Source organism: Peromyscus leucopus, chromosome 13, assembly GCF_004664715.2.
Source record: "Peromyscus leucopus breed LL Stock chromosome 13, UCI_PerLeu_2.1, whole genome shotgun sequence".
Taxonomy (NCBI): domain Eukaryota; kingdom Metazoa; phylum Chordata; class Mammalia; order Rodentia; family Cricetidae; genus Peromyscus; species Peromyscus leucopus.
Window position 1 is genome coordinate 29341147 of NC_051074.1, and position 24928 is coordinate 29366074.

Here is a 24928-nt window from a genome sequence, read left to right on the forward strand (position 1 = left end):
TAGCCCTGGCTGGCCTGGAACTGGCAATGTAGATCAAACTAGCCTTGAACTCACAGAGATTTGACAACTTCTTCTTCCCAAGTGCTAGGATTAAAGGTGTGTGTGTGTGTGTGTGTGTGTGTGTGTGTGTGTGTGTGTGTGTGTGTGTGTATGTGTGTGTAACTTTCTAGGAACATTTTACACAGCTTTTTAACATTGGCAAATTTGATAGCTCCTACCTAATTCTTATATTTCTGTTATTTCTTGTTATGAGTCACCTACCCTGTCAGCAAAGGTTTTCTAATCAGCCATTCTGCTTACCAAGTTTTAAAATGTCCCTTAAAATACCGAAGAACTTTTGCTACCACATAGTCAATGACATTTACGCTCTCAGCACTTTCTTCAGAACTCTGGAGTGAGAAGTTAGAGGAAGGCAGAATGCTTGAGTCTACCATCATGTCATCCTGTTTGGAAGTATTTCCTCCATGAATGCTTGGAATTGCCTGAAGAAAAAGAAGAAGAAGAAGAAGGATTATAGAGTAAAAAGTTTTCCATATCCTACTACACATTCAAAATTAATAACACAGGCCAGAGTTCCAGGAAAGGCGCAAAACTACACAGAGAAACCCTGTCTCAAAAAACCAAAAACCAAAACCAACCAACCAACCAACCAAACAGACAAACAAAAAAAACACAGGCCAATGAAATGGACCAGTGGAGAAGGATGCTTGCTGCTGAGGATGCTCAAGGGTGCTTGAGTTAGGTCCCTAGGCCCACATGATGAGAGGAACGAACCCACTCCTACAAGTTGTCCTTTGACCTCCATGCACATAAGAGCACCACTTATCTCCAAGAGGAATCAGAAAACCCAAGTGAGCTGATGAAATGTTTAATGAATACTATTGTTTATCCTACTGACATTAATGTAGACCACCAAATTTTGTAATTTTCCTAAGAAATTTACAGTTTATGGTTTTATGTGTGATTTTGGCAAGAACTAATCAAGTAGCATGTACATTGTATTCTCTCTCTCTCTCTCTCTCTCTCTCTCTCTTGTCTGGTTTGATTTAGTTTTGAAAAAGAGTCTCACTACATATTTTGGGTGACCTCAAACTCACAGTCCTGCCTCATCTCTGAGTGTCACACTTACAGGCATGTGCTACCGTACCTGGCTTAATTAGTCTCTTAGTAAATTCCCAAGTGCATATAATGTATTTTAAAAAACATTTTGATGGAACTAAACTTTAAATTCAATTTGATGTAGTCTTAACAGAACTATTTAAGAAATGCTTTTCAATAAATTCCTCTACCAAAAATATAAAGGACAAATTAAAATAACAAATTTAATAGTTCTATTTTTTGTTTGTTTGTAGTTGTTTGAAACAGGGTCTTGTATAGTTCTGGCTGGCCTTGGGCTTGCTATATAGCTAAGGATGACCTTGAACTCCTGATCCTCCTACTACCATTTCCCAAATGCTAGGATTATAAGTGCATGCCACCATACCTGGCTGCAATTCTAGTTTATAAGGGAATAGTCTGAGTAACTTGCCTTTTAGTAAATATAATGCATATAGGAAACTCCATAAAATATTTGTACCTAGTCTAATACATAATTGTATAGTAAACTGTAAATAAGAAGGGGCCATAACTTTCTTATTTGTTAGAATTTGTGAAACACACAAAGGCTTCTTTTCAACACTTGCAGGCCTATGATTTGCACTTTGCTTTCCATGATAAAAATAAGAGCTACTTTGAGAAGAACGGCTTTTACAGGCAACTCTTTAGTTTAGCAAAGTGGCTGGGTCCACTGATTCTGGAGCAAAACCCACTCTGCTTCCCATAATGCTCACTCTGTGTGAGCTGATACAATCTGTCTTCTGTGCCTCATCTGAAAATTGGGGAACACAGTACTCTTACCTGCTGTGGTTTGGGTGTGATTTATCCCTTTGAAAACTCATGCTGGAATTTGATTCTCAATGTATTGTTACTGAGAGATATCAGAGCCTTTAGGAGGTGATGAGATCTCACTGAAGTGAGTTACATTTAGAAGCACCGTGTCAGTTATTATAAGCACAGGCTGTAGGTTGTTAGGAGGCAAATCTGGCACCTCCCCTCTTACCACTCCTCAGTCTCTCTTACACAAGCTCTACTTCCACACTGCTGGCTTCTCCTTCCTAGGACGCACAGAGCAACACATGACTCACTCCAGAAGCTAAGAAGGTGATCTTGGACTCCCCACTCTCCAGAATTGTGAAGTAAAGAAGCCTCATTTCTTTGAGAATTGCTCAGTCTTCCATTTTTTCCCTCCCTTCCTTTGCATCCCATCTGCCTCACGACCTGTGGTAGTAGGGATGGAGCCCAGATCTTCACACATGGGGATGGGGTGGGACAGAGTCTTGTTATGCAGCCCTAGCTAGCCTGGTACCTGTTATAGAGCCCAGCCTGGCCTTGAACTCTCTGAAATTCTTCTGCCTTGGCTTCTAGCTGCTGAGATTACAGGTGTGCACCACCATACTGGGCTTGTTTTGATTTCTTGAGACAGAGTCTTCCGTGATTGAGGCCAGACTTGAACTCCTGATCTTCTTGTTTCCACCTCTTAAAGTGCCGAGAAGATTACATACAGGCATTTGCCACAACACTTTTAATGTGTTTGTCATGAGTAGCTAAACAGTTTTCAAACTATGCTACAATTTGCAGATTGACAAAGACCAAAATGTTAGATTCCCTAAAAATAGGCTGAGGTCCCAATGTGAGTTGATTACTAAAGGGATCCTCTCAGGTAAAACTTTTAGGAGGATTAGGAGAGCAACCTGGGGGCCTGGAGAAATGGCTCAGTGACTAAGAGCACTGGCTATTCTTCCAGAGGACCCAGGTTCAATTCCCAGCACCCACATGGCAGCTAACAACTGTCTGTAATTCCAGTTCCAGGGAATCCAACAGCCTCACACAGACATTCTCTCTTTTTTTTTTTTTTTCCCCCCGAGCTGAGGATCGAACCCAGGGCCTTGCACTTGCTAGGCAAGCGCTCTACCACTGAGCTAAATCCCCAAACCTCACACAGATATTCTTGCATGCAGAACACCAATGCACATAAAATAAAAATAAATAAATTTTTTAAAAAGGAAAGCAACCTGGAATAAAAGGGGGATGCTGAATAAAAACATTGCTACAATCCGCCTCTAGCTGCACCTGTATCCGGCAGAGTTCTAAAACACAGTGGCTAGACCAGGAGCTGGTAACAGGAACCCAAGATAATTAACCTTGATGTCAACTTTATTGGGGCTGGAATCAACTAAAAGATGCACCTCTTGATGGATCTATGACAGTATTTCCTGAATAGATTAATTGTAGGGGGGAAGACCCTCCCTTTGAGTGGGTGGCACCTTCCTGCAGCTGCCCTCATATGATGAGATCTGAGGGGAAGACTGTTCCCTTTCGCCTGCCTGCCTTCACTCCCTTCTGGTGAGTGCATCCGCCCTACTGCTGCTGCTGCTGCCAACACTGCAGCTGCCACAGCCACTGCTATCCTCTGCTGACATCAAAACCCAGCTGCTTTAGCTTCCTGTGTGGAAATCCAGGAGTCCTCCATGCCTTCAACACTAGAAGGATGTTGCTAAGGTGTCTATCCTAGTGGACTGAGTAGCTACCGGTTCTCGGCCTCTTGAATATGTAGACCACCATTGTTAAACTACCTAGAGCATATCATGTAAGTCAGTATAATAAATCTACTTTGTAATATTTATTTGCTCTATCAGTTCTGTTTCTCTACAGAGCATCACACACTATACAGAGTATTGCATATTTAGTTGGCTATGTCCCATGCTTCTTGTACCCTTCTATCTCAGTGCTAACCCCCCAGGAATCGATGTAGCACTTTTGTATAACTAAGGTGATGTGTGTGTATGGTCATAGGCATGTGTGGCTCAGAATGAAAAGCCAGCTGTTGCTTTATGCAGCAAAGAGTTAATGATCAAATGTGGGAGCCATAGCTTAGGTGTGGTTTAAGATGACAGTATGTTTTTAGATGGTATTTCATTTTAAAACCCTTTTAGGTCTATTTTATGTGTATGGTTGCTTTGCCTACATTATGCCTGTGTACCAAGTGCATGTGCATGCCTGATGCCCGAGGAGGTCAGAAGAGGGTGTCAGATCCCCAGGAACTGGAGTTATAAATGATTGTGAGCCACCACGTGCTTCCTAAAAACCAAACCTGGATCCCCTGTAAGAACAACAAGTGCTTTTAACCACTGAGCCACAACTATTTAATTCTCCAGCTCTGATATTTAATTTTTAAGGTGCCTTAGTTTATTACATGAAAAATTATTAAGTGCTATAATTTACTTTTTAAAAAACTATGGCATCTCACTGGCTTTACAGACAAACATTTTAAGGTGGCTTCTAGTGTTCCCATCTTACTGGAAAAACTGAGGCCTAGAAAGGTTCAAGACCTTTTCCAATCTTTCTCAGTTGTTAAGTTTTAGAGTCTAATTTTGATTTTTTTTATTTAATTTGCGAATATGGGTATTTTGCCTGAATTTATGTCTGTACATCACATGCGTGCCTGGTTCCTAAGGAAGTCAGGAGAGAGTATCAGATCCCCAGGAGTAGTAGTTAAGGAAGGTTGTAAACCTCCTTATGGTGCTGGGAATCAAATCTGGTGCCTCTGCAATAACAGAAATGCACTTAGCTGCTGAGCCATTTCTCCAGCCCCTGATGTCTAATTTTGAACTCTACTTTACCTACAAGTCTTCTTTCTTAAGTCTATATTAGCCAGTTCAAGGTGTCACTATCATCTACAACCCTATAACTATGGGAAGAATTAGTCATTTTAGATTAAAATACTTTCATATTTTATGACCTCATCCCCCTCAGTATAAGGACCCAGAAATGCTAGGCAAATCCACCACTAAGACACATTCCTAGCCCTTTATAAGTTTTTATTTTGTTATATTCTGAGACAGGGTCTCACTAAGTTGTCTAGGCTGGCACAGAGCTCATTATGTAGCCCATTCAGGCCTTGAACTAAAGATCTTCCTACCTCAATCTTATGGGTAGCTGATGTAAAAGATTGAGCCATCTTTCTAGACCATGAACTGCATTAAGCAGGCTTGGACGCAATCACAATGGAGTAATGTGTACTCCTCTGGAACTTGTTTTCAAATTCAGCTGTAATCAGTAAGTAACTAGCAGAATAGAGGTAGCACGTGTTATTTCTGCTCTGGGGTCCTTACCTTTGTTAAATTAAAGATGTCCTCTGTCATTGGGTTATGGCTTGCTAGTTGAGACACCCATCCAAACTGCTCTCGCATCTTTTCCATCAGATATGTGGTGTCTTCCAGATGATACTGGGCCATCCAAACAATCTGATCATATTGCTGATTAGATAAGTTGACTAATTTCAGGGCCTCAAGGAATTCTATGTGTAGTTCAGGTACATCAGGGCAGTCTATAAAGGAGGTAAAGAAATAATGAAGAAGCAGTCCAGGAAACTTGAAAGTGGGTGGTGTGGGCTTAAGACCCAGAGCTCTTAGTTAATGCTTGTTGTTTGTAGTAAGTAATGTTGCCAGCATCACTTTCAAATGAGACCTGGCTTAATCAATTGCTAATTATGTGGTTTTATGGAGCAGAAGTGGATGAATAAAGAAAAGACATTCTTGTTAAAAATCTTACATGCCGGCTGGGCGGTGGTGGCACACACCTTTAATCCCAGCACTTGGGAGGCAGAGGCAGGTGGATCTTTGTGAATTTGAGGCCAGCCTGGGCTACAGAGTGAGATGCAGGAAAGGCGCAAAGCTACACAGAGAAACCTTGTCTCAAAAAAACCAAAAAACCAACCAACCAACCAACAAACAACAACAACAACAAAAAAAAAAAACCAAAAAAAAAAAAAAATCTCACATGCCTACTGCCTATATTTTAAGGGGACAGTGTTTGGGGTGTGGCTCAGGACTAGACTGGACAGTGCAAAGCCCTGTTGACCATTAGCCCTTCTCCCCAAAAAACTTGACTAAAGCAGAAGCCTCTGCTTTGTCCTTTCCACAGCATTCTCTCCATCCCATCAAAGGGGGAAACAAACACATAAGCACAATACAAGTGGAGGGGTGAGTAAAAAGAAATCTTTATAGTAAATTTACTTAATATTAGGACAAAATGAATAGTAAAACAGTGAAAATCATAACTAGTGATGTTTGGAAAAACATTTTGTCTTACGTGTATCAAGTATGATATTATAATTATAGCTATGGGATTACTCATAGAATAATTAATTGATAAAATGTATGACAGTTGCCTTTGTTTTGTTTTTGGTAAGGGGGATGGGTTCTCACTTGATAACCCAGGTTGGCCTGGAACTTGGCTATGCCAATCAGATTGGTCTTGGTCTTGAACTTCCTATCCTCTTAACTCTGTCTCTCAAGTTCTGGGACTACAGGCATATGAGCTACTAGGCCCTCCTCAAATAGTTTTCTGCTTCTGTGTTTTGTAATAGCAGAACTTTGAAGAAAATAAAACAAAACAAAACTTAAGGCACTGTCTTGGTTAGGGATATTATTGTTATTAAACACCATAACCAAAAGCAACTTAGGGAGGAAAGGCTTTATGTGGCTTACAATTCCACATCACTGTTCATCATTGAAGTCAGGATAGGAACTCACAGTGGGTAGGAACTTGGAGGCAAGAGCTGATGCAGAGATCATGGATGCTTACTGGCTTGCTCCCTATAGCTTGCTCAGCCTGCTTTCTTATAGAACCCAGGACCACCAGCCCAGAAGTGGCCCCAGTGAGAAGTGGGAGGGTGCTCCCCTCTCAATCACTAAATAAGAAAATTCCCTGGAGGCATTTTCTCAATTAAGGTTCCCTCCTCCTTGATGAGTCTAGTTTGTACCAAGTTGACATAAAACTAGCCAGTACAGGCATTCAGCTAGAGAATGGAGAAATTGTGATATTCCAACACAGACCAATATACAATGAGTGAATTAATGAATGTGAGTAAAATATTTTTCACTTGGATAAATCTTACAAACTAGACCGAGTGATGATAAGAATAAATAATCACTAACATATTAAGACAAATTATACAGGGCTATGGGTAATAATCCCATATAATCCCAGCATTTAGGAGACAAGGCATTTAGCTCTCTGTGAGTTTGAAGCCAGCCTGGTCTACATAGTGAGTTCTAGGCCAGTCAGGACTACAGAGTGAGGCTCTGTCTCAAAAATAAAGAGAGGATATTCAGAATTTGGAAATACGGCAAAATAACGCTGCATGCTCTTCCAATGCTGTTGTTTAAGACTCCCTCTTTATGTCTCTAGGAAAATGATCCTTTGTTGGGTTTATAGTATTGAATAATGCTAGACTCTATGATACTAGATAGATGAAAATTATGGATTGAAGAGTTTTAAATTGCTTTTTCTAGCAAAGATGTGAATGGTTTTTCTAATAATAATTATAATTACAAAGATTATACTCTTGTATACAAACTAGCTATACGCCTAGTTTTGCATTCTTATTTCAGCATTCTATCCTTGGTTACAAGTACCTAGTTCTTTGATTTTGGTGGGGATGGGGAGGTTGTTGGTTTGTTCATTTGTTTTGAGATAGGGTTTCACTCTGTAGTCCAGGCTGGCTTGAAACTCTAGCTGGACTAGAAGTAGTGGGCTCAGTTTATTTATGTGACTTTTAAAAAAAATTTTCATTTGCTTTGTGCTGTCCATGAGAAAACTCATGATTTTCTAGCCTTAGCCTCCTAAGTGCTGGGATTATAGGTGTGTGCCACCGTACCTGGTTCATCAGTAATATTTTAAATTTAAAATTACAATTTGCAGATGTAAAAATTTCAAACATAAAATACTGTTAAGTATGGTGTATATATGTGTGTAATGTGTACACATACATGCATATAGTATATAAGTAAATATGTAAAAATAAAGACATAAATACTAAACCTTAATTAGTCATTTGCATCTACTTTTTTTTTGAGACAGTGTTTCACTATGTAGATGAGGCTGGCCTTGAACTCACAGAAAGTCACCAGCTCGAGCCTCCAGAGTGCTGGGATTAAAGGCCTGAGTCACCACACCTGGCTGCTGACCTTGACCTCTTGCTCCTCCTGTGTTGATGGGATTATAGGTGTGTACCAGCACACCAGTTATGCAATTCTGGGGATGGAACCTAGGCTTTTGTGCATTCAAGTGAAGTGCTCTACTGGGTTACATCTCCAGCCACCCCACCCTCAACGCCCCCATTTCCTTCATTTACTTATTTTTTGTCTTGGAGCAGGGTTTTATTAACTGTCTTTATAGAGCAGTCCAGCCTTCACATGCAGCTGCTGGGACTCTGTTATGCTGGACGACTCTAGCTGGGGCACTGCACGTGGCTCTGGTCCCCTCCATTTCCTTTTGAGGGGATAAAAGGAATGTGACCTGGAGGAATGACATAGTTCAGTTTCATCTGCTTTAGTAATGTTTAATCCTTAATGTAGGTGGTAGGTACATGGAGTTTCGTTATTCCCTCCTTTATATTTTTAAAATGAATTGCTTTTTTAAAAAATATGTTTTAACAGCATCGGAATCACATTGGGACATTGGTTCCCTCCTATTTTATCTCTGTGACAAACAATTTATATTGCATGTTTGCTGCATTACCTGATATATGCCACATCTATTAATTCCTATAGTTAGGATCTGGAATATTTTCCAAAGACCTAACTAAGACTTAAAGGCTTGATCCCTAACCTAGAGGTGATGGAAACTGTAGGAGGTGGGGCCTAGTAGAAGGTCTTTAGGCCACTGGACCTAAAGGGCTCTTTCTTTCTCCTTTTCTCTCCTTATTCATGAGGAAAGCAGCTTTGCCCTGCCACCGTGTTGGGCTGCCTCATCACAGGCTCAAAGCAACGGGCCCAACCAATCACAGACTGAAAATCTCAATTATATAAACCAAAGTAATCTTTTTTTCTCTGTAACATAACTTATCTGGTTAATGGTAATGTGTTGTGGAATATTATTTTACCTAGGCAAAGATGTGTGACATTTGTTTATGCTGAAGAATATAACTTTAACTGTGTAAAGGTGTGTTACTTTTGTTTATACTGCATTTGTTGAATTATGTGTTGCATCTGTTTCACCTTGCCTGCCTAAGGCACCTGACTGGTCTAATAAAGAGCTGAAAGGGCCAATAGTTAGGCAGAGAAAGGAGAGGCGGGGCTGGCAGGCAGAGAGAAAGAATACACAGGAGGAGAAATCTAGGCTCAAGAGGAGGAAGAAGGAGAGAAGAGAGAATGAGGGAGACCCCAGGGCCAGCCAGGCAGCTGCCAGCCAGCAGACATGAGAAGCAGTGAAAGTAAGATATACAGGAAGAAGGTAAAAAGCCCCGAGGCAAAGGGTAGATAAAGAGAAACAGGTTAATTTAAGTTAAAGAGCTAGCCCAAAATGTGCCTAAGGTAGGACAAGCATTCAAAACTAATAGTCTCTGTGTCGTGACTTGGGAGCTGGTTGGTGGCCCAATAGGAAGAGCCTGGTACAGTAAAGTGAAGCTAGCACATTGATAGAGAGCAGTTATCAGATACATTTATATTAAATGACTTACTTTATCTGTGACAATTGGGGAGAAATTAATAGGTGGCAGGAAATACATGTAAAAGGTATATAGATGTGGTGTTTGAGTGGGATGGCTTTTGCAAGTTATCAATTCATTAGTTCATACTGTGTATATATGGGGTGGTGTTGGGGGTTGGTATCCACACGTTTGTGAATCATGAGAAGGCCAGAGTTCAATCTCAAGGATCATCCTCCGGAGCCATCTACTTTCTTTTGTTGTTACTTTGTTTTGAGACAGGGTCTTCCACTCGAACCTGGGGCTGGCCAGTTGGGCTAGGCTGGTTGACTAGTGAGCCCAGGGCTCTGCCTATCTGTGTTTCACAGTGCTAGGATTAGCACTATGCCCAGCTTTTTACATAGGTGCTGGAGATTAACCTTAGGTCTTGTTTGTACAACAACCATTCTGCCAACAACGGAGCTATCATTTCTTCTGTGCACAATCCTGCAAGTGGCTTTTAAAATGTTTGAATAGTAAAAGTCACTGATACTTCAGGCAATAGCTTAGTGCACAAGAGACCTGTATGAAGTGGAGCTGTTACCCCTATTTTTAAATGATAAAACAGCATCTCATTCACCCAGTCAACAGTTCAGGGGGAATAAACTTCACCAGCTTTAGGTAACCAAAGTTTCAGGGATGTGGGACACAGTAGTTTATAATCAAAACTATGAAAATACTAACTCCCAGAAGTTATCCTATCAAGACAAATTGTAGATGTCAAAATTTTCTGACACAAATTCTAAGGTGGGGTAGACATTGGTTGAAGGGGAATGTGTAGAAATAGGTAAACACATTTAGTTAATGGATATTTTTTTTTCCTAAAAGAGGGGCTGCTCCTGTGAAGTTCATTGAAGAGGAAAGGGAATGAAACAGAGAAGAGAAAGAGAAACAAAAAGTATTCTCATTCTTGTCAGTAGTTCAGGGAACCTGCCCTTGACAAATTCAGTGCCCCTGAGAACTGAGAAATAAGAGCCCAGGCTGGTAATACTAAGCAAAAGGGGGAAGGGAACATTATTGATGTTTAAGACACTTAGTAACTACCCAAACACTGCACTGGTTTAGTTCAGCAAACTATTAAAACCATCTTTTGCCTATTAGTTGAGCACAGTATTAGAATAAAAACCTCACTCTTCTTGAATTTCAGAGCATGCAAAGACTTAGGACATCTATGATGCGTTAAGTCACAGGACACAAAGATCTGTTTCCTTAACAGAGAACATTAATCTGTAAACATAATTACCTTGAGCATGGTGTTTGGGTTTGCTCTTGCTTGGCGTGTGTGTGTGCTTGTTAAGACAATGTCTCATGTAATCCAGTCTGACTTTGAACTCATGATAGAGCCACAGCCAGTCTTGAACTAACTGATCCTTCTATTTCTACTTCCAACATACTCAGATTATAAACATATGACACTGTGGTAGGCTTTAGCAGAATGAGAAATAGTTCGCTTTTGATTTTTTTGTTTTTGTTTTTTTTTTTTAAAGATTTATTTATTTATTATATATACAGTGTTCTGTTTGCACGTATCCCTACAGGCCAGAAGAGGGCACCAGATCTCATTACAGATGGTTGTGAGCCACCATGTGGTTGCTGGGAATTGAACTCAGGACCTTTGGAAAAGCAATGACTCTAGCCCAGGACCTCCTGCTTGCTCTTAACTGTATCCCCAGTCTAACCAGTATGATTAAATCAAACAAATACTACATTGAAAAGTTAAATAAATTTGAGAAATACTTTATAATGTTCAATATTATTCAAGGTATGTGTACATGTTTGTTTATAGTAAAAAAAATTTAAAAATACAGAGAAAGGTATGAAACTCATCCTTAACATTATAACTCAGTGGTAACCTTGATTCACATTATGGTATATCTACTGGCATCTTATTTCTAAACATTATTCTTTATTTTTAATTATGTGGGGTGTTGGGGGTGTTTATGTGCACATGTGTGTAGATGCCCATGAAGACTGGAGATACAAGTGTTGTGAGTCACTGGATTTGAATACTGAGAACCAAACAGATCTTCTATAAGAGCAGTTGGCACTCTTAACCACTGGACCATCTTTCCAGCCTCTCTAATATTTTAAAAGTCAGTGTGTATTTTATATTACCTTCGTCAAGAGCAGAATTCTGTTCTTCCTCATTTCTAAAGAGTTACGTTTGCTGAGATTTACTCACTGATGAAGGCAGAGGAAAGTCTGCAGACAGGTGGAAAGAGTTTCTGCCGGGCGGTGGTGGCACACACCTTTAATCCCAGTACTCGGGAAGCAGAGCCAGGCGGATCTCTGTGAGTTCAAGGCCAGCCTGGGCTACCAAGCGTGTTCCAGGAAAGGCACAAAGCTACACAGAGTAACCTTGTCTCAAAAAAAACCTAAAAAAAAAAAAAAGTTTCTGTCGATTGTACTGTGGATCTTCCAATTGGTAGATCAGTCTTTGTTTTGTGGTCTTTGTTTTGGAGCAAGTTGAGGGTACAAGAGCTTTTTAACTTTGCAGTTAAAGAATCTGGTCTTTCCTGACTTTTTTTTAACTTTGATTTTGTTAACTTGCCCTATTTAGATTTAATTGTAAGCAAAGCTTAGAATCACCTGAGATAATTACCTACATTAGATTAGCCTTTGGGCATGTCTGTGGGGGATTATACTGATTATTAATTGATGGAGGAGGGCCCAGCTCACTTGGGTGGCACTGTAGCAGGCCCCCAGACTTTAGCACAACTGATTCCATGATGGAAGTACCATTCAGGCTGTAAACTCTATAGTAGACAGCACCACCTGCTGAAGTGAAAACAAAGACCTAATCCATCCAAGTCCATAGTTCTGGGGAACTCTCTAAATGCACTAACCTTGATTTTTAGCTTCTGGAGTTCTGCTTCTGGCTAAGTGTTCTTGTTAACTGAAGTATGACAACCCAGAACATGGTTTTTGTGGTTAAAAGCTCACCCCAGCTACACAGTGAGAAAAAAAAAAAGCTCACCCCAAGAAAAGCTCAGTGGTACACCGGGATCCCAAATGCCTAGTGTAGTTGCTGGCCAGCTAATAAAGACTTTCTATTTATTTATTTATTTATTTTATTATTATCATTTTTATTTTATTTTTTTAAGCCTACAGCATCCGGTATTCCCAGGCGGTCTCCCATCCAAGTACTAACCAGGCCCTACCCTGCTTAGCTTCCGAGATCAGACGAGATCGGGCGCGTTCAGGGTGGTATGGCTGTAGACTGACTTTCTATTTACTTAAACCCACGTCAGAGCAGTCTTCTCTGGTGGATACCTCACAACAGTGTCATCATCTGGGCAGGTGGTCCTGGGCAGTATGACAAAAGCTAATTAAGGACCTGGAGAGATGGGTAAGAGCACTGGCTGCTCTTCCAGAGAACCTGGGTTTGATTCCCAGCATCCACGTGACAGCTTACAACTGTCTAGAACTCTACTCTCAGGGAATCCAGCACTCTTTTCTGGCCTCTGCAGGTGCCAGGCATATATGTGGTACACAGATATACATGCAGGCAAAACACCCATACATATAAAATTAATTTTTTAAAAACTAAAAAGTGAAACTAGTTAAGCATGAGGCTGGAGCTGATTATAATAGTGCATGCCTTTAATCGCAACAGAGGTAGACAGATGTCTGTGGGTTCGAGGCCAGCCTGGTCTATATAGAGAGAATTCCAGGACAGCCAGGGCCACATAGCAAGCCTCTATCTCAAACAAACAAAACGAAACAAAACAACAACAAAAAGACATGAGGCTGTGAGCAAGGTAGCAATCAGCATTCCTACATGGTTTTTGCTTCAAGTTCTTGATTGAGGTACTGCTCTAATTTCACTCAATGATGGTGTCTTAGTTACTTTTATATAGTTTTGATAGGAAGACATCACGACCAAGGCAATTTATAAAAGTGTTTATTGGAGGTTTGTAGTTTCAGAGGGTGAGAGCCCATGGCCATCATGGTGGGAAGCAGGAGGTGGCATGTTACTGAGACTTTATATCTTGGTACACAAACAAGAGGCAGGGAGAAAGCTAACTGGAAATCACATGGGCTTTTAAAACCTCAAAGCCCATCCTCCAGTGACATAACCTTCTCCAACAAGGCCAGGCCTCCTAATCCTTCTCAAACAGTTCCACCAACTGGGGGCCAAGCATTCAAATATATGAGCCTGTGGGAGCCGTTCTCATTCCAACCACCACAGATCTGCAGCCTGTAATCTGCAATAAGAAATAAACTCTTTTCCTCCCTTAAATTGGTTTTGGTCAGAGTGTTTTATCACAGCCGCAGAATGAAACTAGAACAAAGATTGATAGTGAGAGTAGTGGTGTTTGCTGCGATGACTTGATGATGTAGCTTTTTACATCTTTGAACTATGTTGTTGGAGGAGTGTGGAAGATTTTGGAACTTTGGGTTAGAAAAGTGGTTGAGTCTGGGCGGTGGTGGTGGCACACACCTTTAATCCCAGTACTCGGGAGGCAGAGCCAGGTGGATCCCTGTGAGTTCGAGGCCAGCCTGGTCTACAGAGCAAGTTCCAGGACAGGCACCAAAACTGCACGGAGAAACCCTGTCTTGAAAAACAAAAAAACCTAACCAAACCAAAGCAACAACAAAACAAACAAAAAACAAAACAAAAAAAAAAAAAAAAGGAAAAGAAGAGTGGTTGAATGCTCAGAACTTAATGGGCCGTTCTAGGAGGAGCTTGGAAAACAATAATGCTGAGAGAGATGTTATCTGTGAAGGCCTATCTTGAGAAGTTTCAGAGGGAAGTAAAGACTATATCAAGACCTGGGATAGGGGCCATTCATGTAATATTTTGGCTAAGAACCTGTGTATGCTGATCTGCTGGGGCGAAAGAATCAGCTTTGATTAATAAGAGATTAGTGCCATTGAGTGAAATTTTCTGCTTTATTGGGACAATTAAAAAAAATTTCCTCAGAGTTAGAACATAGAGTTGGTCTAACAGGAGCAGGCTATATTTTAGGCTGCCTGGATGGTATTTATTTTGAGGTTATGGAGGGATCACAGAGAGCTTCAGAAGTTTGGCACCATATGGAAGGGTCAGAGTCTCTGTACAGAGGCAGGAAGAGGTCACTGGTAGAGGTTCAGCCTTATTTACAGGGTAAACCCCTAGGTTATTGGAGATGCCAGGACCATGAGACATTTGCCAAGGACAGCAGTGTATTTGAAGTAGAGCCCACCTAAGGCTACCATTTGAATTGTGTGTGCTGCCCATAGGCCTGTTGGAGTCAGAAGAGTGAGTGAGTGTCAGATGCTGGACATTGAGCTACAGGATTTGGATTCCTGATGCTGGACTCTTATTTTGCATTGACCTGATTTTTCCTGTTCCATTGTTCTTCTCTTTTGAAATAAGAAAGTATGCAACTTTTTACAACCAAGCCCACAGTTTAGAGACTTTGGAATTTTAAAGGGACATGGAATTTTTAAAGACTGTAGATCTTTTAAAAGTTAGGCTGTGTATTATATTATAATATTAACACGAGATCCTGGGGACGAGAAAGGAAAGGTTAGAGTTAGGTTATCTAAACATTACCTTTCACTTCCATGAGAAGTTTTCCTTCATCAGTGGATTTTCCTTTTCTTTGCAGCAAAAGGAAGTTGACCTAATTGGCTTATTGTCTTTCTCTTCTGTATATATTTGTGTTTCTTTAGTCTTTAATCATACATACAAAACAATTCACAGTGGATGGAATTGACGAAAGTAAAAGGATTAGTTTACATACACTGGGTAATTATTTATAAACTTTTATAAGGAACACCTTTGGATAGAACCAAGAGTACAAAAACAGGGCTGGGATCTGGCTCAGTTGGTAAAGTGCTTGCTATGCAAGCATGGAGGAAGGCCTGTGTCAATTTCAAGAACCCCATTTTAAAAAGCCAGTCATGGGGAGGATATGACAGGTACATACCTACAGCTCACTAGCTGGCCAGGCCAGAGTTCCAGGTTAGTGAGAAGCCATGTCTCAAACAAAATGAAACTATGGATTGAACCTGAGAAATACCACCTAAGGCTGTCCTCTGATCTCAGCATGCACAGGTGTTCTATGTGCACATGTACCCACACACATGAACACAGCAATGCACACACATGAAAGACATGATATAAAACAATAATTATTTACCTTCAGATAGGTAATTGTGACATTTTTGGCATCTTTCGTGAAATTTGAAACATCCGGAAACATTCTGGCCCAATTCCTCACACATTCCTCCATTTTGCTCAGGTACCATCTCTGAAGGCAGGTCTCTCTGGTCCAACTCTGTAGGGAATACAACATTCACACGTAAACACTACTGGAATTTCACCATACAGGGCTGGGGAGATGGTTAAGTCAGTAAAGGGCTAGCTCCACAAGCACAAGGACCAAAGTTCGATCCCTAGAACCCTTGGAAAAAAAACACGTGTAGTAGCATGTGCTTTTAATGCCAGTGCTGGGGAAGTGAGGACAGGTGGATCCTTGGGCTTATTGGCCCAGTTAGCTTAGCCTTCTTGAGTTCCAGGCCAATGAGAAGGTTAATTCCAGCATGTGGGAGGCAGAGGCAGGCAATCTTTGAATTGGAGGCCAATCAGGACTACATAGGGAGAGCTTGTCTCAAACAAACAAAAACTAAAAACACAATGAAAGAAAAACTAAAAATAAAATAGAAAAACTCACGAACAAAAACAAGTAGTTGACTCCTGATGAACAATACCTAAAGATACTCACACATATATGTACGCATATTTGTATGGACATTAAATAAATTAATTTATTTGATAAGTAAATCAAAATTAAATAAAATTTTAAAACTTTAGAAGCTAGGCATGGTAGCCTATATCTGTAATTCAAGCACTTGGGAGGTAGAGGAAAAAAATCATGAATTCAATGCCAGCTGTAGTGTTGGTGATATAGTAGTCAGAAAAGTAGTAGGATACAAAATTAACACAGAAAAATCCTTAGCCTTTCTATAAATCAACCAAATGTACCAAGAAAGAAATCAAGGAAACAATCCCACACCACAGCCTAAAATCAGCCCACACCATAACCTTAAAAATTAATCAATCTTGGGATAAATTTCACCAAAGAAGTGAAAGGTTTACAATGAAAACCTTAAGACACTAAATAAAGAAACTGAAAGAGATGCCAGAAGATGGTAAGACCTCCCATACTCATAGGTTGGTAGGATTAACATTGTGAACATGGCCGTGCTACAAAAGCTGTCTACAGATCCAAAGCAATTCCCCCACCAAAATTCTAGGGTAACTCTCCACAGTAGTTAATAAAATAATTTCAAAATTCATTGGAAAACACAAAATACTCATGACATCAAAAATATCCTGAATAACAAAAAAAAATTATTGGAAATTTCACCATTCCTGATTTCAAATTATACAACAGAACTATAGTAATAAAAGTAGTATGGTATTGGCATTAAAAACAGAAATTGACTGTGGTTGGTATGTAGAATAAGTGGAAAAAACTTCTTAAATAAAAAAAAAACAACAACAGAAATTGAAGTCAGGTAGTGGAGCATGACTTTAAACCTAGCACTCAGGAGGTAGAGGCAGGTGGGTCTCTGAGTTCAAGGCCAGCCTGGTCTACAGAGTAAGTTCCAGGATATCCAGGGCTATACAGAGAAACTCTGTCTCAACAGCTCCCCCCTCCCTTGCCCTCGCTGCTGCCGCCGCCGCCGCCGCCACCACCACCACCCAAATCAGAAATTCAAGAAGGGTTTTGTGGCATACATCTTTAATTCCAGTACTTGGGAAGCAAGACTTGGGATTTCTGTGAGTTTGAGGCCAGCCTGATCTACATTGTGAATTCCAGGAGCGCCAAGGCTATGTAGAGCAACACTACTTCAAAACAAACAAACAAACAAACAAACAATATAAATAATAAAATAAAACCAGACATTGACCAATTAATAGAGTAGAGGGCCCAGATATAAGCTCACACTTCTAAAGACACTTGATTTTTGACAAAGAAACCAAAAAGTACACATTAGAGAAAAGACAGGATCTTCAATAGATGTTCTGGTCAAACTGAATAGCTACATGTAGAAGAATGAAACTAGATCCTTGACTTCTATCCTCTATTCTATATGGATTAAGGACTTTAACATAAAACCTGATGCCCTAAATCTGAAAGATAGGAAAATAGGGAATATGTTTTAACTTATAGACACAGGAAAGATCTTTCTGAACAGGACCTCAGTGCACAGGCATAAGACAAACAATTGACAAATAAGATCTCATGAAACTAAAAAGTTTCTGTACAGTACCATCATTCAGAAGAAGAGGCAGACTCTAGAATCTTTACCAGTTGTACATTTGACAGAGGGTTGGTATCTAGAATATGAAAAATCTAAACAACACAAACAACCCAATTAAAGTTTTGGACATGCAGGCTGGGCGGTGGTGCCATATACCTTAATCCCAGCACTGGAGGGTGGGGGTGGGGCACAGAGGCAAGCAGATCTTTGTGAGTTCTAGGCCAGCCTGATGTACAGGGCAAGTTTTCAGGACACCCAAGACTGCACAGAGAGATAGACATTTCTCGAAAGAAGAAATACAAATGGCAGGAAAGTATTTTTTTTAATGTTCAATATCCTTGATCATCAGGAAAATACAAAATAAAACTCTACTTTGAGTGATGGAGAGATGGCTCAGGGCTTAAAAGCACTTGCTATTCTTGCAGAGGACCCAGAGTTCAATTCCCAGCACAACAAACTCCAGTTCTAGAGGATCGCCCTTCTGTCCTTCATGAGCACCAGAAATGCACATGGTGCACAGACATACATGTAGACAAAATACCCATACACATAAAATAAGTAAAATAAAATGACTTCCAGATTTCATCTTACCCTAGTCAAAATGCCTAAGATTAAAAAAAAAAAAGACAACAAATACTGGCGTTGATGTTGAAAAGGGTAACATTCACTGTTGGTAGAAGTGCAAACTGGTACAGCCACTATGGAAATCAATGTTGAGGTTCCTTTAAAAGCTGGAAATACAGCCACCATATGATCCAGCCATGTGACTGCTGGGCATACTCCCCAAAGACTTTATATCCTACTATAGAGATACTGGCTCATCCATATTAATTGCTGCTCTATTCACAATAGGAAAGAGGCTAGATGCCCTCCAAATGATAAATGGATAATGAAAATATGGCTTAAATACACAGTGGGATATTTTTCAACTGTAAAGAATATTATGGAATTCACAGGCAAATGGATTGAGTTGGAAATAATTATCCTGAGTCAAATAACCCCAGATGCAGAGAAATGAATGCTATATGGCACTCTCATATGTGTATACTGCTTTTGAATCTTATATGCGTTTACAAGGGGCCATGAGGGGAGGGAGGTATTTCAGGGAAGGGCAGTAGAATACCCTCTACCCTCTAAGTTCTTGTCTTTATACCTGTAAATTAGTGTATCTTTCAACCTTCATCAGAGAAGCTTCTTTTTTTTGCAACAGATGGTTATTAATACAGAGACCCACAACATTCAAAGAATAAGAGACCATAGAATGTTTACTTCTAAATGGGACATTTATATTACTCCTCCTTCATCAGAGACTTAGAGATTATCTCAGAAGAGGAGTCAGAAGGATTTTGAGAGCCAGAGCGAGTAGATATCTGCAGTGAGTTTTTGTTGAGAACAGGACAGCACCATAGCACACGTGAATTCATAGTGTCTGGGACTGCATGTGTAAGAGCTTTGCAAGAGCAAGCCAGACAAAATCCCAGCATAGATGGGAGAGGGAATCCTGAAATCCTACTCTTATCTGAGGAATTATTGGCAGCTGATGGCTGCTGAGAGAGAGAGATTTTTCTTCAGGGATGCTCTTCCTGAGAGGTTGCTCATATTTCAGTTTTGCATTTACAGACAGCACTGAGTAAACTTAATGGTTTTTTTTTAAAGAGTAAATTAAGTTGGAAGGGAAAAGTGATAATAGGATAGTAGAGGAATTATAGGGGAGGGTGAGGGTGTATTTGATCAAAATTCATTATATACATATATGAAATTCTCCAATAACAAAAGAAAGGTTTTGTAAAGTTCAAGGCCAGCTTCCTCAGCTACACAGAAAGTTTGAGGCTAGCCAGGGCTTTAACATTTAAAGCTATAATTGGAAATATATGGGAATTCCAAAGAAATTAGAAATGTCTTAATTCAGATGGTATTTACTAGAGCACCATTCATTTTTGCATTTTATATATACATATATTGTTATGAATAGTAGGTTAACGAACTGGGTGTGGTGGCTCATGCCTGTAACACCAGCACTTGGAAGGTGAAGTCAGGAGGATCAGAAGTTCAAGGTCATTCTTAGCTACATCAAAAGTTAAAGTTCACCTGGGTTTCATGAGACCCTGTCTTAAAAAATAATCAGTGGGTTAAAATTTAGGAAAATATCTAAAGCAGATCAAATTTTGAGACCCTCCAAGAGGAATTACAAATACATAGAAAATCAAATCAATAAAATTTAAAATAGCATTGAATGTTAAGGTGGCTTAGATTTTTTTTTTAAAGATTCCTTCTTTCTTTTTCATTGAGTTCACTTCTAAGTTTTAGCCATTTTTCTAATTTCAGCTTTTAGGGTGATTGTGATCATTAAGTTCCATCCATGATAGCTTCCTGACACACAACACTAGCTCACCCTTAACCACTGGAACTGACAAGAGCTATGTATTAGATTCCTATTCCTGCTGTGTCAGAGCACCACAAATTGGCTTGAAACAGTGAAAACTCATTATCCTGCAGGTTTTTTTTTTTTTTGGTTTTGTTTTGTTTTTTGTTTTTTTTTGAGACAGGGTTTCTCTGTGTAGCTTTGCGCCTTTCCTGGATCTCGATCTGTAGACCAGGCTGGCCTTGAACTCACAGAGATCCACCTGGCTCTGTCTCCTGAGTGCTGGGTGTCACCACTACCCGGCTATCCTGCAGTTTTTGTACGTCAGAAGTTTGGTGTGGGTCTCACTGGGTTAGTATAAAGTTGTCTGCAGGACTGATTATGTGACAATTCTCAGAGAGAAACCTAGTGTGCATTATGTCTAGCTCCTAGAGGCAACCTGCACTGGGACACAAGGCATCCTTCCTCCATCTTCAACATTAGCAAAGTTGGACCACAGCCTTCTCAAGATGCTATTTCTGTTCTTTCCTGCCTCTTTGCTCTACTTTTGAGGATATCAGGGTTTTGTTTCGTGTGCTTTTGCAATCACACTCAGGCCTCCTATGTGCTAGGCAGACACTGTACCACTGAGCTACATTCTTAGTCCCTTCTACTTTAAGGACCCTGTGACTACGTTGAGCCCCTCCATAATCCAGAATATTCTCTGGGGTTTGAAGTCAGCGTGCTCACAACCTTAGTTCTGTTTTATGCACTTACTCTTCTTTTACCTTGTAACATGGAGATCCCAGGTCCTGGGAGTAAAGGGGATCCGTAACTTTAGGTAATTGTTAATTCTGCCCACCACAAGGGGGCGCTCTAATTTTTTCCACACAGCTGGGCAGTGGTGGTGTACATTTTTAATCCCAGTACTCAGGAGACAAAGGCAAAAGGGTTTCTGAGTTCAAGTCCAGCCTGCTCTATAGATCGAGTTCTAGGACAGCTAGGGCTACACAGAGAAATCCTGTCTCAATAAAATTTTTTTCCCCACACCAGGCAGATTTTCTAGGGATGGTTGGCCTATTCCTTACTACCCACCTGTACAGAAAAGTGGTGGAGGCCACATTAAATGCTCTGTAGCTTCTGCCTGACAGATCAGTAGTTTGCCTTTGTCCATCCGGGAAATGACCATTTCTCTTTTGTTGAGCTTGCTGTGTGATATCTAGAGGAGGGGTGTTGGTAATAGTGTAACCCAGGTCTTTATCTTTATGTGAAGCTGTTGTTTTAAGTAGGTTTGTTTGGTGGTTTCTTAAGGACTGAACTAAACAGGTAACTAGATAAGTGTTCTACCACTGAGCTACATTCCAAAGCTGTGTTCTATTTAATTAATTTTTTTTTTTTTTCTTTTTGGTTTTTCGAGACAGGGTTTCTCTGTGTAGCTTTGCACCTTTCCTGGAACTCACTTGGTAGCCCAGGCTGGCCTCAAACTCACAGAGATCCGCCTGCCTCTGCCTCCCGAGTGCTGGGATTAAAGGCGTGTGCCACCACCGCCCGGCTTAATTAATTTATTTTTGAGACAGTCTTACTGTGTAGCCACAGCTGGTTTGGAACTCACTATGTAGACCAGGCTAGCCTGGAACTAATAAAAATCTGCCTGCCTTTCCTTCCCGAGTGCCAGGGTCTATTATCACCATGCCTGGCCTTTATTTTCCATGTTTACATTTACAGGGACCCTAGATATCGAGTTATCATAGAGATGGGATAGAACAGAAGGGCAGGGATGGCCACCCCATGTGTGACTCGGCAAGAACCTTGGGCATGCTCCTCTTAGAGCAGGAGGGAGTTGCAGTGGATAGGAAGTTATTTAGATTTTGATGTATCTGAAATGCTCCAAACCCTGTGCTTCACATTTAAACGTAGCAGCAGCTGTGCAAGGCCGCTATACAGTATGAAATGAGGAGCACCATTTTGTTCTAATGAATACATTCTGGACATTGGTCCAAGGTAATTGATATCTACCTAAACAGCCAGGCAAGAATTATTTAATTCCATTCCAGTATCAACATATGTAGTATTACTACCTGATACTGGTCCTGAGTATTGCTTAGACCAGAGAAAACATTCGACTTACCAAAAAAATCTGCCAGACCTTGAAATAGAACCCAGCAATTCCAGTAATGATGGCTGTTCTCTGCTCATGGAACAATGGGACAGGAAGGGTTTGTTTCCTGACTTCCATTTCCAAAATGTGTGAGGTAAACCCTTCCTAGATGGAAGCCAACTGTGTGGTCTTGTGGTATCTTTGAGAATCTGGTTCTCATGCTGCCAGATACAGCTAACAGAAATGAAGAACAGCTGGCACTAGCCTATTACTATTTCAACAACAATAAAAAAGAGCAAGCAGCTTTTTAACTTGGCCTTGTGATCAATAAAAGGTTGAGGCTGTGTAAGGGGATGAACCTGTAATCTCAGCATTTGGGAGGTAGAGGCAGACGGACCTGGAGCAGTCTCAGGTCAGCCTGGGCTGCAGTGAGACCCTGTTAGAAAACAACAAAAACGGTAAGTTGAGGAATTTGAATTCTCCCTTCAGCACATACAGACACTCTCTCTTCTAAAATGCTGTCCTTTGTGTAACTTGGAGGATCTTTGTAAGCATTTCCTATGGTTCCTGTGCATCCATTTTGTGATTCAGATGAAGAGATGACTCAGGCATATCTCAGGACATTCAGTTGGACCTGTAAAAAGTAAGACTTTTCACAAAGTAGGCGAGGACCTAGATTGACTTAAAAAAAAAAAAAAAAAAAAAAAAAAAAAAAAAAAAAAAAAAAACTGAGCTGAGTCTGTGTGTACATATGCTTTGTAAGGGAGGGAGCTGTGATTTTCAAGTTTTTGCCTGTTAGAGTTTAAGTCTTTCAGCTTTAAATTTTTCTCTAAGAAAAGTAAAAAGTCCTAGAACTCTCAAGCATGATGGGGGTGAGATGGTACTTGGTAAACTTTAAAGCTCATTGTAAGGGGCTCTGAATACATTCTATGAATGATCACTTTAAGAAACACTCTATAATGACTCAGAAATGTCTACCATTTCCTTAAAATAATTATTAAATTGATTTTGGGTGGGGCAGTGGGTGCTGGGGATTGAATTCAGGTTACCAGATTGAATTCAGGTTCTCAAGTTTGGTGGTAAGTATCTTTACTTGCTAAGCCTTCCCACTGGCCTATATGTACCATTTCTGAAGTCAAACTTAATTTTAGTATAGATCCCTAAGTTAAAGTAGGTTTTTTTTTTTTTAAAGACAGGCTTTGTACTATATGAATATTAGCTCTGGGGAGACTAAGGCTTGTGAGTTCCAGACCAGCCTAGATTCTGCCTCTGAATGAAAGAAAGAGCTGGCTGTGTTAGCACATGCTTTTGCTCCCAGTGGAGCTGAACAGATTTCCAACTTTCTAAGCCAGCCTGGATTACAAAGCAAGTTCCAAGACCACCAGGGATACAGAGAAAATCACTGTCTTGGGGGGGCGGGGGGGGAGGGGAGAAAGAAAGGTTGACAAAGGTAGTGGGCGAAAGAAAAAGGGTCTTGAAAGACACTTTAGTCAGTGAAGTACTTAACACGCAAGCATAAGGATCTGAGTTCAATCCCCAGCACCCCATGAAAAGCTGGACATGGTGGCATGTGCTTATACCAGTGCTGGGGAGGCAGAGATAAGGTGATCCCTGAGACTTGCTGGTCAGCCAGTCTAGCCAAGTCTGTGAGCCCTGGGTCTCAGTGAGAGATTCCATCTCAAGACAAGATAGACGGCTCCTAAGGAATAACATTTAAGGTTGACCTCTGACTTTTGCACGCATGTGCACATACACAGAGGCCCACATGCCCACATGTTTACCAGCAAATTCATGAACATGTAGGCACACCAGTACATACCACACACACACAAAAAAAAAGCAAAAGGAAAAAAAAGAGGGAGCAAGAGGGAAGAGAAGAAAGAGTGAGGAAGAGGGGTCTTTAGTAACTGGCCTTTGTGTGGTTCCCACGAATCCTCAATTGCGTTCAGTATCTTCATAATTATTTCTCGGGCTCTCCCATAAATAGAGAGGCTGAAATTATGAAACAGCTGGAAGACATTGGCAATGTCCCACCTTTGCCCAAGGTCTTCTTTTTTGGCTAGCTCTTTGGGTAAAGCTGGGGGAACGTACGGCTCCATGAAGTCTACATTGGACAAGAAGTATGACTGAAAAGCCTGGTCGAATTCTTGCTGCATCTGTTTGAAAATGTAAAAGCTCATGTTGAAGAGAGATTTCACATCCACCGCTAGCTGGCTGAAGAGGTCCTCCATTTGCGTCACTTGTAAGTCTTCCTCCGTCGGCTGTTTGGCGGCAGGGGGATCCTCCACATCTTCACCGAGGGGAAATAGAAATCGGTACATCTTCCTGAGAAATTGCTCCATCTGTGGGGCAGAGTGGGGCATGGAATGAAAATAAGGAAGTTAACGACTGCAAAATTTAAAGTCATCTTATGGTAGTCATTCTAAATTTAGTTCTGTACGAACTAGGGAAAGGTGGTTGACTTTGAGATGATACATTACCATTCTTTTTTCCCCCCAGTTAGTCCTTTATTATTTTACCTAATAATAACCATCATTTTCTTTTTATAACAAAAACTTTTCTAGATCAAGGAAATGTGTATGTTCCAAAATATTTATATAAAGTTTTTTAATTAAAACCCTAGTTAGAAGCCGAATATTTTAGCAACTTTTGGCAAAAA

The 24928-nt window shown here is 40.5% G+C and overlaps 1 protein-coding gene and 1 non-coding gene across 2 annotated transcripts in view; both read right to left on the reverse strand.

Annotated features, from left to right (window-relative positions):
• Positions 1–296: 296 nt before the first annotated feature.
• The window catches only part of Clul1 (clusterin like 1), a 33816-nt gene continuing 9184 nt past the window's right edge, over positions 297–24928 (reverse strand). The window contains exons 4-7 of the mRNA XM_028874060.2: positions 24182–24611; positions 15700–15837; positions 5211–5425; positions 297–482 (exon numbers count right to left, since the gene is read on the reverse strand). Coding sequence (XP_028729893.2) covers positions 297–482; positions 5211–5425; positions 15700–15837; positions 24182–24611 — 969 coding nt within the window. The remainder of the gene's footprint in view (positions 483–5210; positions 5426–15699; positions 15838–24181; positions 24612–24928) is intronic.
• On the reverse strand, positions 12671–12789 carry LOC114696439. Its single transcript, XR_003735021.1, has one exon. It is a non-coding gene; the product is annotated as a 5S ribosomal RNA (ribosomal RNA).